Source organism: Stenella coeruleoalba (assembly GCF_951394435.1).
Source record: "Stenella coeruleoalba genome assembly, chromosome: 16".
Taxonomy (NCBI): Eukaryota; Metazoa; Chordata; class Mammalia; order Artiodactyla; family Delphinidae; genus Stenella; species Stenella coeruleoalba.
The window spans coordinates 60,648,287-60,659,889 of NC_137162.1; the positions used below are offsets into that span (position 1 = coordinate 60,648,287).

The 11,603-nt window shown below is 44.0% G+C and overlaps 1 protein-coding gene across 1 annotated transcript in view; it reads right to left on the reverse strand.

The window, feature by feature from the left end:
- LOC307175485 (cadherin-23-like) overlaps positions 1-2,879 on the reverse strand; it is a gene marked incomplete at its 3' end in the record, with an annotated part of 31,353 nt that extends 28,474 nt beyond the window's left edge. Inside the window, exons 1-2 of the mRNA XM_079900594.1 lie at positions 2,593-2,879; positions 1,089-1,194 (exon numbers count right to left, since the gene is read on the reverse strand). Of these exons, the coding sequence (XP_079756720.1) occupies positions 1,089-1,194; positions 2,593-2,799 (313 nt within the window). The 5' untranslated portion in view covers positions 2,800-2,879. The remainder of the gene's footprint in view (positions 1-1,088; positions 1,195-2,592) is intronic.
- Between the last annotated feature and the right edge of the window lie 8,724 nt (positions 2,880-11,603).

The following is an 11,603-nucleotide window of genomic DNA, read 5'->3' on the forward strand; positions in this document are numbered from 1 at the left end:
TCTAGCTGAGAAGGTGGTGAGGTGTGAGGGTGGGCAGAGGCATGGGACTGTTACGTTTTTAAAAGGGGGGACACAGATTTTACAGAGACCATCGGGCTGTAGCACCCAGACCCAGGACCGCAGCTTCTCCAAGAGCATTTCTCTGACACAGATGTGGGGTGGGAGGAGGCGTGAGCACTGCACTCAGAGTCACCCAGTGCACATCTGCTCTGCCTTGGGGACACCTAGACCATCTCCAAGCATTAGGGAAGCTTCGCAGAGGAGAGGATGTCCAAATGAGCCCTAAAGCAAGCCAGAGGTTAAAGGGAAGCAGGGCAAAGGGACAGGGAGGAAGGGCTTTCCAAGCAGAAGGAAAAGACTCTTCAAAGACATGGAAGTGACCCCTGTAAGGGGTGAGAGTGTCAAGAAGTTCAAGGAGGTTGGATTCTGGTGGGGAGGCAGGTGCTGAAAAGCCACCAAGAGCCAGATCCCAGGGCCTCCCTGGACAGCTTTGCTGTGTGATTTTGGGCAAGCCACCCCGTCTCTGGGCCCTAGTTGCTTCAACAAAAAGACCAGGTGGTCTCTTGGGATCTTGAAGCTTGAGGTTGTTGCTGCTACGCCCTTCCTGGACTCACAGTGCGGCAGGCAGGGCAAGGTCCAGAGTACGGAACTGTGCCTGGCCAAGCAGGGAAAGGCCATAGCCTGGAAGATCTGGGAAGTGGCCACAGCATGCCCAAAGGATGGGGAAACTTGGCTAAGAAGCCTCTACCCGGCTCCCCTCCCCCTCATCCCCCGCCACAGATCTGGCCAGGCAGCCCTTCTGAATAGGAACCCCACACACTGTGGTAACTTCAGATGCCTGACTGGCCACAGGCCTAAGACTCAAAGAAAGATCTGGCTGAACTGAGACACAGATCTTGAGCCTATGAAATGGTGACCCCATACCACGTGCTGCTCCAGACGACGGGAGCTGTGGGGCAGCTTCCCAAGTGGTCCAGGGTGTCTGGGAGACAGAAGGGCTCCCTCCTGAGACAGGTGTGATGTGCAACCCCGCCCCCACCTGCCAACCCTCCTCCCAGGCTGGGCCCTCAGCGCTGCCCCACGCGTACCGGCATAGCCCTCATACACGCGGATGTCGAAGTAGCTGCCGAAGGCGGAGGCATTGACTATGCTGTAGGTGATCTGGTTGTTGGGAGGAGAGTCTTCATCCGTTGCCTGGAAGGAAGAGGGCGGACAGGGCCCTTGAGCTTTCAGTGACCCTGGGGCCAGAAGAGGGCAGGTGGGAGGGGAGGGCTGGCCCCTCTCTGAGCCCCCTTTTCTGGGTGATCCAGGCCCCCCTTGTCCCTCAGCTGGAGGCTACTCTCTGGCTCCCAGCAGGCACGCCTCATGTTGGGGTGTGGAGGTATCCTGGGGAATCTAGAGGGCAGGCTGAAGGCCTGGGGGAACAGAGGAAGGCCAAGCCTTACCCAGAGGATGAAAAGGGTCGCCACCATACCTGGCACGGCCATCTCCTACACCCTCAGTACCAGCTGGAACACTCATGCACAGAGGCCTTCCCTGACCTCTGGACTGGGTTAGGGCCCTGTGCTGGGCACCCCATTCGTCCCCCCTCCCGATTGGAACTTCGTGTTTAATTTCTGTCTTCCTCGTTCTGCCTGCCTGTCAGCTCCATGGAAGCGGGAACTTTGCTTCCTGACTGAAGCTGATACCTGGAATCCAGCAGTGTTTGGAACACAGTAGGTCATCTAAGAAATGCACGTTGTATGAACGCAAGAAGGGAAGGTGGCACTTGGAATTGGGTCAGGGATCCTCCTTTCTCTTGACTGTCTCTGGGGTGGCTGCATTAGTTAGCTCTTTCCAGATGTCTTTGACCCTAGAGAGCCGCCAGGGGCCTCCCTCCACTCTGCATGTAAAAGGACACGGGCGGTGAGGGAGGGCAGGGTCCACCAGGGAGCCAGGGCTACGTTCGGAGGGCACGTGGTCCTGTCTTCTGTGTATCCCCCGTGCCCACCTCCACCTCGCCTTCATCCCTGCCTCCTTCAGAAATAAGTTCTAAATGGAGGCTCTGGGTCCTGTCATTCTGTGTCGGCAGAGTGGGGAAGGGGCACGAGGACATTAAGAAGTTTCTGGTCAGAGGTCACCAACACGCGGTGGGGACTCATTGCAGGAGGATGCTTGGAGCGTAGAGTCCCAAGTTCTAGTCCTGGCTCTCTCCTCTACTAATTCATGGCGCCTGCCGCTCCCCTCCTGTTTCCCCTTCCATGAACTGGGTTGTGCCCATGGTTTTTGATATCTTCCAGCTGCAGCAGTACCTGATTCTAAGCAGTCATTAAAGGGCTTGGATGCGGGGCCTTACACAAGGACCTGCTCAGAACTCACCAAGGGAGATGGGGGGTGAATGGAGACACACACTAGCCTCACTCAGTAACCAGGGACCTGAAGTACCACTCAGAGGTGGCCTGACACAGACCGTGACCCCCGATCTGAGCAGAATTCTTTGTGGACGGGCACTTAGTACTTCTTGCAGTGGCTTCCTGAGCAGGCGGTCAAGGGGAAACCAGAGAGAGGAGGACAAGGTAAACAGACAGATCAAAGGGCAGCCCGGCATCTTACCCGGAGCCGCACCAGCTGTGTGACAGAAGGCTCATTCTCTCTCAGGGCACCCACATAGCTGTCCTTCTGGAAGGTGGGCACGTTGTCGTTGACGTCCAACACGTTGATCCTGACCCGGCCTGTGGTTTCCTCGCCACCCCCGTCCCGGGCGATGACTGTCAAGGTGAAGCGCTGGATGAGTTCATAGTCCAGCCTGGCAATCAGCATGATGAGTCCCGTGTCCTTGTCCAGAGAGAACCTATGCCAGGCAGGAAGGAGGAAGGGAAAGGACACCTTGGTTTCAAGCAGCTTGCAGAAAAGGACCTGCATTTACCAGCCTGTCCTTGTCCAAGGTGCTAAACAGAGAGAAATTAATGAAGTCTGAAATCTGCCTTCTCTTTCATTTTCCCTAAAGAAGAACAGCTAAGTTTAACAGGAGGTGGGGCAGGATGTGGTGGGCAGGGATCAGTGCCACATGAGGGGTGGCGTGGTGGTCAGGTACTAAAAAGGCAGGAGTATGTTGATTTAATCAAAGAGGAGACAGGCAGAATGACCCTCTTCTTGCTGTGAACAAGAGTTTCTGCCTACTGGAGACATTTAGATGTTGAAGAACTGTGATGGCCAGAAATTCTTAAAACTGATACCACAGACATACAAAGGATCATTAGTGACTATTAAGAAAAATTATATGCCAACAAACTGAACAATCTAGATAAAACGAATAAATTCCTGGAAACATACAACCTGCCAAGACTGAATCATGAAGAAATATAAAATCTGAACACACTGATTACTAGTAAGGGGATTGAACCAGTAATCAAAAATCTCCCCCAGGAGGAGCTTCAAGATGGCAGAAGAGTAAGACGCGGAGGTCACCTTCCTCCCCACAGATACACCAGAAATACATCTACAACTCCTACAGAGCACCTGCTGAACGCTGGCAGAAGACCTCAGACCTCCCAAAAGGCAAGAAACTCCCCACGTACCTGGGTAGGGCAAAAGAAAAAAGAATAAACAGAGACAAAAGGATAGGGACGGGATCTGCACCAGTGGGAGGGAGCTGTGAAGGAGGAAACGTTTCCACACACTAAGAAGCCCCTTCGCGGGCGCAGACTGCGGGTAGCGGAGGGGGAAGCATCGGAGCCACGGAGGAGAGTGCAGCCACAGGGGTGCGGAGGGCAAAGCGGAGAGATTCCCGCACAGAGGATCAGGGCCGACCGGCACTCACCAGCCCGAGAGGCTTGTCTGCTCACCCGCCAGGGCGGGCGGGGCTGCGAGCTGAGGCTCGGGCTTCGGAGGTCGGACCCCAGGGCGAGGTCTGGCGTTGGCAGCGTGAACACAGCCTGAAGGGGGTTAGTGCACCACAGCTAGCCGGGAGGGAGTCCGGGAAAAGGTCTGGAGCTGCCGAAGAGGCAAGAGACTTTTTCTTGCCTCTTTGTTTCCTGGTGCGCGAGGAGAGTGCTGCTTAAAGGAGCTCCAGAGACGGGCGCGAGCCGCGGCTAAAAGCGCGGACTCCAGAGACGGGCATGAGACACTAGGCTGCTGCTGCCGCCACCAAGAAGCCTGTGTGCGAGCACAGGTCACGATCCACACCTCCCCTCCCGGGAGCCTGTGCAGCCCACCACTGTCAGGGTCCCGCGATCCAGGGACAACTTCCCAGGCCCGCCCCGCACTCCGTGCCCCTCCCTCCCACCGGCCTGAGTGAGCCAGAGCCACCCCCCCCCCCCCCCCCCCCCCCCCCCCCCCGTCAGCGGCTCGTTTAACCCCGTCCTGTCTGGGCGGGAACAGACGCCCTCAGGCGGCCTACACGCAGAGGTGGGTCCAAATCCAAAGCTGAACCCCAGGAGCTGTGCGAACAAAGAAGAGAAAGGGAAATCCCTCCCAGCAGCCTCGGGAGCAGCGGATTAAATCCCCACAATCAACTTTATGTACACTGCATCTGTGGAATACCTGAATAGACAACGAATCATCCCAAATTGAGGAGGTGGACTTTGGGAGCAACGATGTATATATATATTTTTTCCCCTTTTTCTCAGTTTGTGAGTGTGTATTTTGTCTGTATAGCTTTGCTTTTACCATTTGTCCTAGGGTTCAGTCTGTCCGTTTTTTTTGTTTGTTTGTTTTAGTATAGTTTTTAGCACTTGTTATTTATCATTGGTGGATTTGTTTTCTGGTTTGGTTGCTCTCTTTTTTATTACTTAAAATTTTTTTTAATAATTACTTTTTAATTTTAATAACTTTTTAATTTTATTTTATCTTCTTTCTTTCTTTTCTCCTTTTTATTCTGAGCCGTGTGGATGACAGGCTCTTGGTGCTCCAGCCAGGCATCAGGGCTGCACCTCTAAGGTGGGAGAGCCAAGTTCAGGACATTGGTCCACAAGAGACCTCCCAGCTCCACGTAATATCAAATGGCGAAAACCCCCCAGAGACCTCCATCTTAACGCCAAGACCCAGCTCCACTCAATGACCAGCAAGCTCCAGTGTTGGACACCCCATGCCAAACAACTAGCAAGACAGGAACACAACCCCACCCATTAGCAGAGAGGCTGCCTAAAACCATAATAAGGCCACAGACACCCTAAAACACACCACCAGACGTGGACCTGCCCACCAGAAAGACAAGATCCAACCTCATCCACCAGAACACAGGCACTAGTCCCCTCCACCAGGAAGCCTACACCACCCACTGAACCAACCTTAGCCACTGGGGGCAGATATCAGAAACAATGGGAACTACAAACTTGCAGTCTGTGAAAAGGAGACCCCTAACACAATAAGTTAAGCAAAATGAGAAGACAGAGAAACACACAGCAGATGAAGGAGCAAGGTAAAAACCCACCAGACCAAACAAATGAAGAGGAAATAGGCAGTCTACCTGAAAAATAATTCAGAATAATGATAGTAAAGATGATCCCAAATCTTGGAAATAGAATGGAGAAAATACAAGAAACATTTAACAAGGACCTAGAAGAACTAAAAAGCAAACAAACAATGATGAACAACACAAAAAATGAAATTAAATATTCGCCAAAAGGGATCAATAGCAGAATAACTGAAGCAGAAGAACAGATAAGTGACCTGGAAGATAAAATAGTGGAAATAACTACTGCAGAGCAGAATAAAGAAAAAAGAATGAAAAGAATTGAGGACAGTCTCAGAGAACTCTGGGACACCATTAAATGCATCAACATTTGAATTATAGCTGTCCCAGAAGAAGAAAAGAAAAAAAAGGGACTGAGAAAATATTGGAAGAGATTATAGTGGAAAACTTCCCTAATATGGGAAAGGAAATACTTAATCAAGTCCAGGAAGCACAGAGAGTTCCATACAGGATAAATCCAAGGAGAAATGCACCAAGACACATATTAATCAAATTATCAAAAATTAAATACAGAGAAAAAGTATTAAAAGCAGCAAGGGAAAAACAACAAATAACATACAAGGGAATCCCCATAAGGTTAACAGCTGATCTTTCAGCAGAAACTCTGCAAACCAGAAGAGAGTGGCAGGACATATTTAAAGTGATGAAGGGGAAAAACCTACAACCAAGATTATTCTACCCAGCAAGGATCTCATTCACATTTGATGGAGCAAAAGCTAAGAGAATTCAGCACCACCAAACCAGTTTTACAACAAATGCTAAAGGAACTTCTCTAGGCAGGAAACACAAGAGAAGGAAAAGACCTACAATAACAAATGCAAAACAATTAAGAAAATGGTAATAGGAACATACATATCAATAATTACCTTAAACGTAAATGGATTAAATGCTCCAACCAAAAGACATAGACTGGCTGAATGGATACAAAAACAAGACCCGTATATATGCTGGCTACAAGAGACCCACTTCAGACCTAGGGACACATACAGACTGAAAGTGAGGGGATGGAAAAAGATATTCCATGCAAATGGAAATCAAAAGAAAGCTGGAGTAGTAATTCTCATATCAGACAAAATAGACTTTAAAACAAAGACTATTACAAGAGACAAAAAAGGACACTACATAATGATCAAGGGATCAATCAAACAAGAAGATATAATAACTGTAAATATTTATGCACCCAACATAGGAGGCACCTCAATACATAAGGCAAATACTAAGAGCCACAAAAGGGGAAATCGACAGTAACACAGTCATAGTAGGGGACTTTAACACCCCACTTTCACCAATGGACAGATCATCCAAAATGAAAATAAATAAGGAAACACAAGCTTTAAATGATACATTAAACAAGATGGACTTAATTGATATTTATAGGACATTCCATTCAAAAACAACAGAATACACTTTCTTCTCAAGTGCTCATGGAACATTCTCCAGGATAGATCATATCTTGGGTCACAAATCGAGCCTTGGTAAATTTAAGAAAACTGAAATCATATCAAGTATCTTTTCTGACAACAATGCTGTGAGACTCGATATCAATTACAGGAAAAATTCTGTAAAAAATACAAACACAGGGACGCTAAACAATACACTACTTAATAACCAAGAGGTTACTGAAGAAATCAAACAGGAAATCAAAAAAACCAGAGAAACAAATGACAATGAAAACACAATGACCCAAAACCTACAGGATGAAGCAAAAGCAGTTCTAAGAGGGAAGTTTATAGCAATACAATCCTACCTTAAGAAACAAGAAAAATCTCAAATAAACAACCTAACCTTACACCTAAAGCAATTAGAGAAAGAAGAACAACAAAACTGCAAAGTTAGCAAAAGGAAAGAAATCATAAATATCAGATCAGAAATAAATGAAAAAGAAATGAAGGAAATGATAGCAAAGATCAATAAAACTAAAAGCTGGTTCTTTGAGAAGATAAACAAACTTGATAAACCACTTAGCCAGACTCATTAAGAAAAAAAGGGAGAAGACTCAAATCAATAGAATTAGAAATGAAAAAGGAGAGGTAAAAACTGACACTGCAGAAATACAAAAGATCATGAGAGATTACTACAAACAACTCTATGACAATAAAATGGACAACATGGAAGAAATGGACAAATGCTTAGAAATGCACAACCTTATGAGACTGAACCAGGAAGAAATAGAAAATAAGAACAGACCAATCACAAGCACTGAAATTGAAACTGTGATTTAAAATCTTCCAACAAACAAAAGCCCAGGACCAGAGGGCTTCACAGGCGAATTCCATCAAACATTTAGAGAAGAGCTAACACCTATCCTTCTCAAACTCTTCCAAAATATAGCAGAGGGAGGAACACCCCCAAACTCATTCTATGAGGCCACCATCACCCTGATACCAAAACCAGAGAAAGATGCCACAAAGAAAGAACACTGTAGGCCAATATCACCGATGAACAATGATGCAAAAATCCTCAACAAAATACTAGCAAACAGAACCCAACAGCACATTAAAGGATCATACACCATGATCAAGTGGAGTTTATCCCAGGAATGCAAGGATTCTTCAATATACACAAATCAATCAATGTGATACACCATATTAACAAACTGAAGAAGAAAAACCATATGATCATCTCTATAGATGCAGAGAAAGCTTTTGACAAAATTCAACACCCATTTATGATAAAAACCCTCCAGAAAGTAGGCATAGAGGGGACTTACATCAAAATAATAAAGGCCATATATGACAAACCCACAGCCAACATCATTCTCAATGGTGAAAAACAGAAACCATTTCCACTAAAATCAGGAACAAGACAAGGTTGCACACTCTCACCACTATTATTCAACATAGTTTTGGAAGTTTTAGCCACAGCAGTCAGAGAAGAAAAAGAAATAAAAGGAATCCAAATTGGAAAAGAAGAAGTAAAGCTGTCACTGTTTGCAGATGACATTATACTATACATAGAGAATCCTAAAGATGCTACCAGAAAACTACTAGAACTAATCAATGAATTTGGTAAAGTAGCAGGATACAAAATTAATGCACAGAAATCTCTTGCATTCCTATACACTAATGATGAAAAATATGAAAGTGAAAGTAAGTAACCACTCCCATTTACCACTGCAACAAAAAGAATAAAATACCTAAGAATAAACCTACCTAAGGAGACAAAAGACTTGTATGCAGAAAACTATAAGACACTGATGAAAGAAATTAAAGATGATACAAATAGATGGAGAGATATACCATGTTCTTGGACTGGAACAATCAACATTGTGAAAATGACTATGCTACCCAAAGCAATCTACAGATACAATGCAATACCTACCAAATTACCAATGGCATTTTTCACAGAACTAGAACTAAAAATTTCACAATTTGTATGGAAATACAAAAGACCCAAATAGCCAAAGCAATCTTGACAAAGAGAAACGGAGCTGGAGGAATCAGGCTCCCAGACTTCAGACTATACTACAAAGCTACAGTAATCAAGACAGTATGGTACTGGCACAAAACCAGAAAGATAGATCAATGGAAAAGGTTAGAAAGCCCAGAGATAAACCCACGCACATACGGTTACCTTATCTTTGATAAAGGAGGCAAGAATATACAGTGGAGAAAAGACAGCCTCTTCAAAAAGTGGTGCTGGGAAAACTGGACAGCTACATGTAAAAGAATGAAATTAGAACACTCCCTAACACCATACACAAAAGTAAAGTCAAAATGGATTAAAGACCTAAATATAAGACTGGACACTACAAAACTCTTAGAGAAAAACATAGGAAGAACACTCCATGACATAAATCACAGCAAGACCCTTTTTGACACACCTCCTAGAGAAATGGAAATAAAAACAAAAATAAACAAATGGGACCTAATGAAACTTAAAAGCTTTTGCACAGCAAAGGAAACCATAAACAAGACCAAAAGACAGCCCTCAGAATGGGAGAAAATATTTGCAAATGAAGCAACTGACAAAAGATTAATCTCCAAAATTTTTACATGCAGCTCAATATCAAAAAAACAAACAATCCAATCCACAAATGGGCAGAAGACCTAAACAGACATTTCTCCAAAGAAGATATACAGATTGCCAACAAACACATGAAAGGATGCTCAACATCATTAATCATTAGAGAAATGCAAATCAAAACTACAATGAGATATCATCTCACACCGGTCAGAATGGCCATCATCAAAAAATCTACAAGCAATAAATGCTGGAGAGGGTGTGGAGAAAAGGGAACCCTCCTGCAGTGTTAGTGGGAATGTAAATTGATAGAGCCACTATGGAGAACAGTATGAAGGTTCCCTAAAAAACTAAAGATAGAAATATCATATGACCCAGCAATCCCACTACTGGGCATATACCCTGAGAAAACCATAATTCAAAAAGAGTCATGTACCACAATATTCACTGCAGCTCTGTTTACAATAGCCAGGACATGTAAGCAACCTAGTGTCAATTGACAGATGAATGGATAAAGAAGATGTGGCACATATATACAATGGAATATTACTCAGCCATAAAAAGAAATGAAATTGAGTTATTTGTAGTGAGGTGGATGGACCTAGAGTCTGTCATACACAGTGAAGTAAGTCAGAAAGAGAAAAACAAATACCATATTCTAACACATATATATGGAATCTAAAAATCAAAAAATAAATGGTCATGAAGAACCTAGGTGCAAGACGGGAATAAAGACACAGACCTACTAGAGAATGGACTTGAGGATATGGGGAGGGGGAAGGGTAAGCTGGGACAAAGTGAGAGAGTGGCATGGACATATATACACTACCAAATGTAAAATAGATAGCTAGTGGGAAGCAGCCGCATAGCACAGGGATATCAGCTTGGTGCTTTGTGACCACCGAGAGGGGTGGGATAGGGAGGGTGGGAGGGAGGGAGACGCAAGGGGGAAGAGATACAGGGATAATATGTATATGTCTAGCTGATTCACTTTGTTATAAAGCAGAAACTAACACACCATTGTAAAGCAATTATACTCCAATAAATATGTTAAAAAAAAATCTCCCCCAAACAAAAGTCCAAGACCAGGTGGCTTCACTGGTGAATTCTATCAAAAATTTAAAGAACAATCAATTCCAATCCTTCTCAAACTCTTCCCAAAAACCGAAGAGTAAGGAGTACTTCCAAACTCATTTTATGATTCCAGCATTACCCTGATACCAAAACCAGACAAGGACAACACAAGAAAAGAAAATTACAGGCCAATATCCCTGATGGACAAAGATGTAAAAACTTCACAAAATATTAGCAAACCAAACTCAACAGAACATTAAGAGGATCATACATCATGATGAAGTGGGATTTATTCCAGGGATGCAAAGATGGTTCAACATCTGCAAATCAGTGTGACACACTACATTAACACAGTGATAGATAATTTCATATGATCATTTCAATAAATACAGAATAAGCATGTGACAAATTTCAATATCCATTTATGATAACAATTCTCAACAAACTGGGTATATGGGAAAGTACCTCAGGATAATAAAAGCCATATGTGACAAGCCCAAAGCTAGCATTATACTCAATGCTGAAAATTTGAAAGCTTTATCTCTAAGATCAGAACAAGATAATGATGCCCACTCTCACCACTTTTATTCAACGTAGTACTGGAAGTCCTAGCTAGAACAATTAAGCAAGAAAAAAAAAGCCATTCAAATCTGAAAAGAAGTAAAATTGTCACTACTTGCAGATGACATGATATTATATGAAGAAACCCCAAGACTCCACCAAAAAAACTGTTAGAATAAAAGGAATTTGGTAAAGTTGCAGTATACAAAATCAATATACAAAAATCTGTTTCATTTCTACACACTAAGAATGAACTATCAGAAAGAAAAATTAGAAAAAAATCCCATTTACAGTTGCATCAAAAAACAATAAAATACTACCTAGGAATAAATTTAACCAAGGAGGTGAAAGACCTGCACACTGAAGAATATGACATTGATAAAAGAAATTGAAAAAGACCAATAAATGGAAAGATATTCCATGTTCATGGATTGGAAGAATTAATATTCCTAAAATTTCCATACTACCTAAAGCAATCTGCAGACTCAGTGCAGTCTCTATCAAAATTCCAACGGCATTTTTCACAGAAATAGAACAAACAATCCTAAAATTT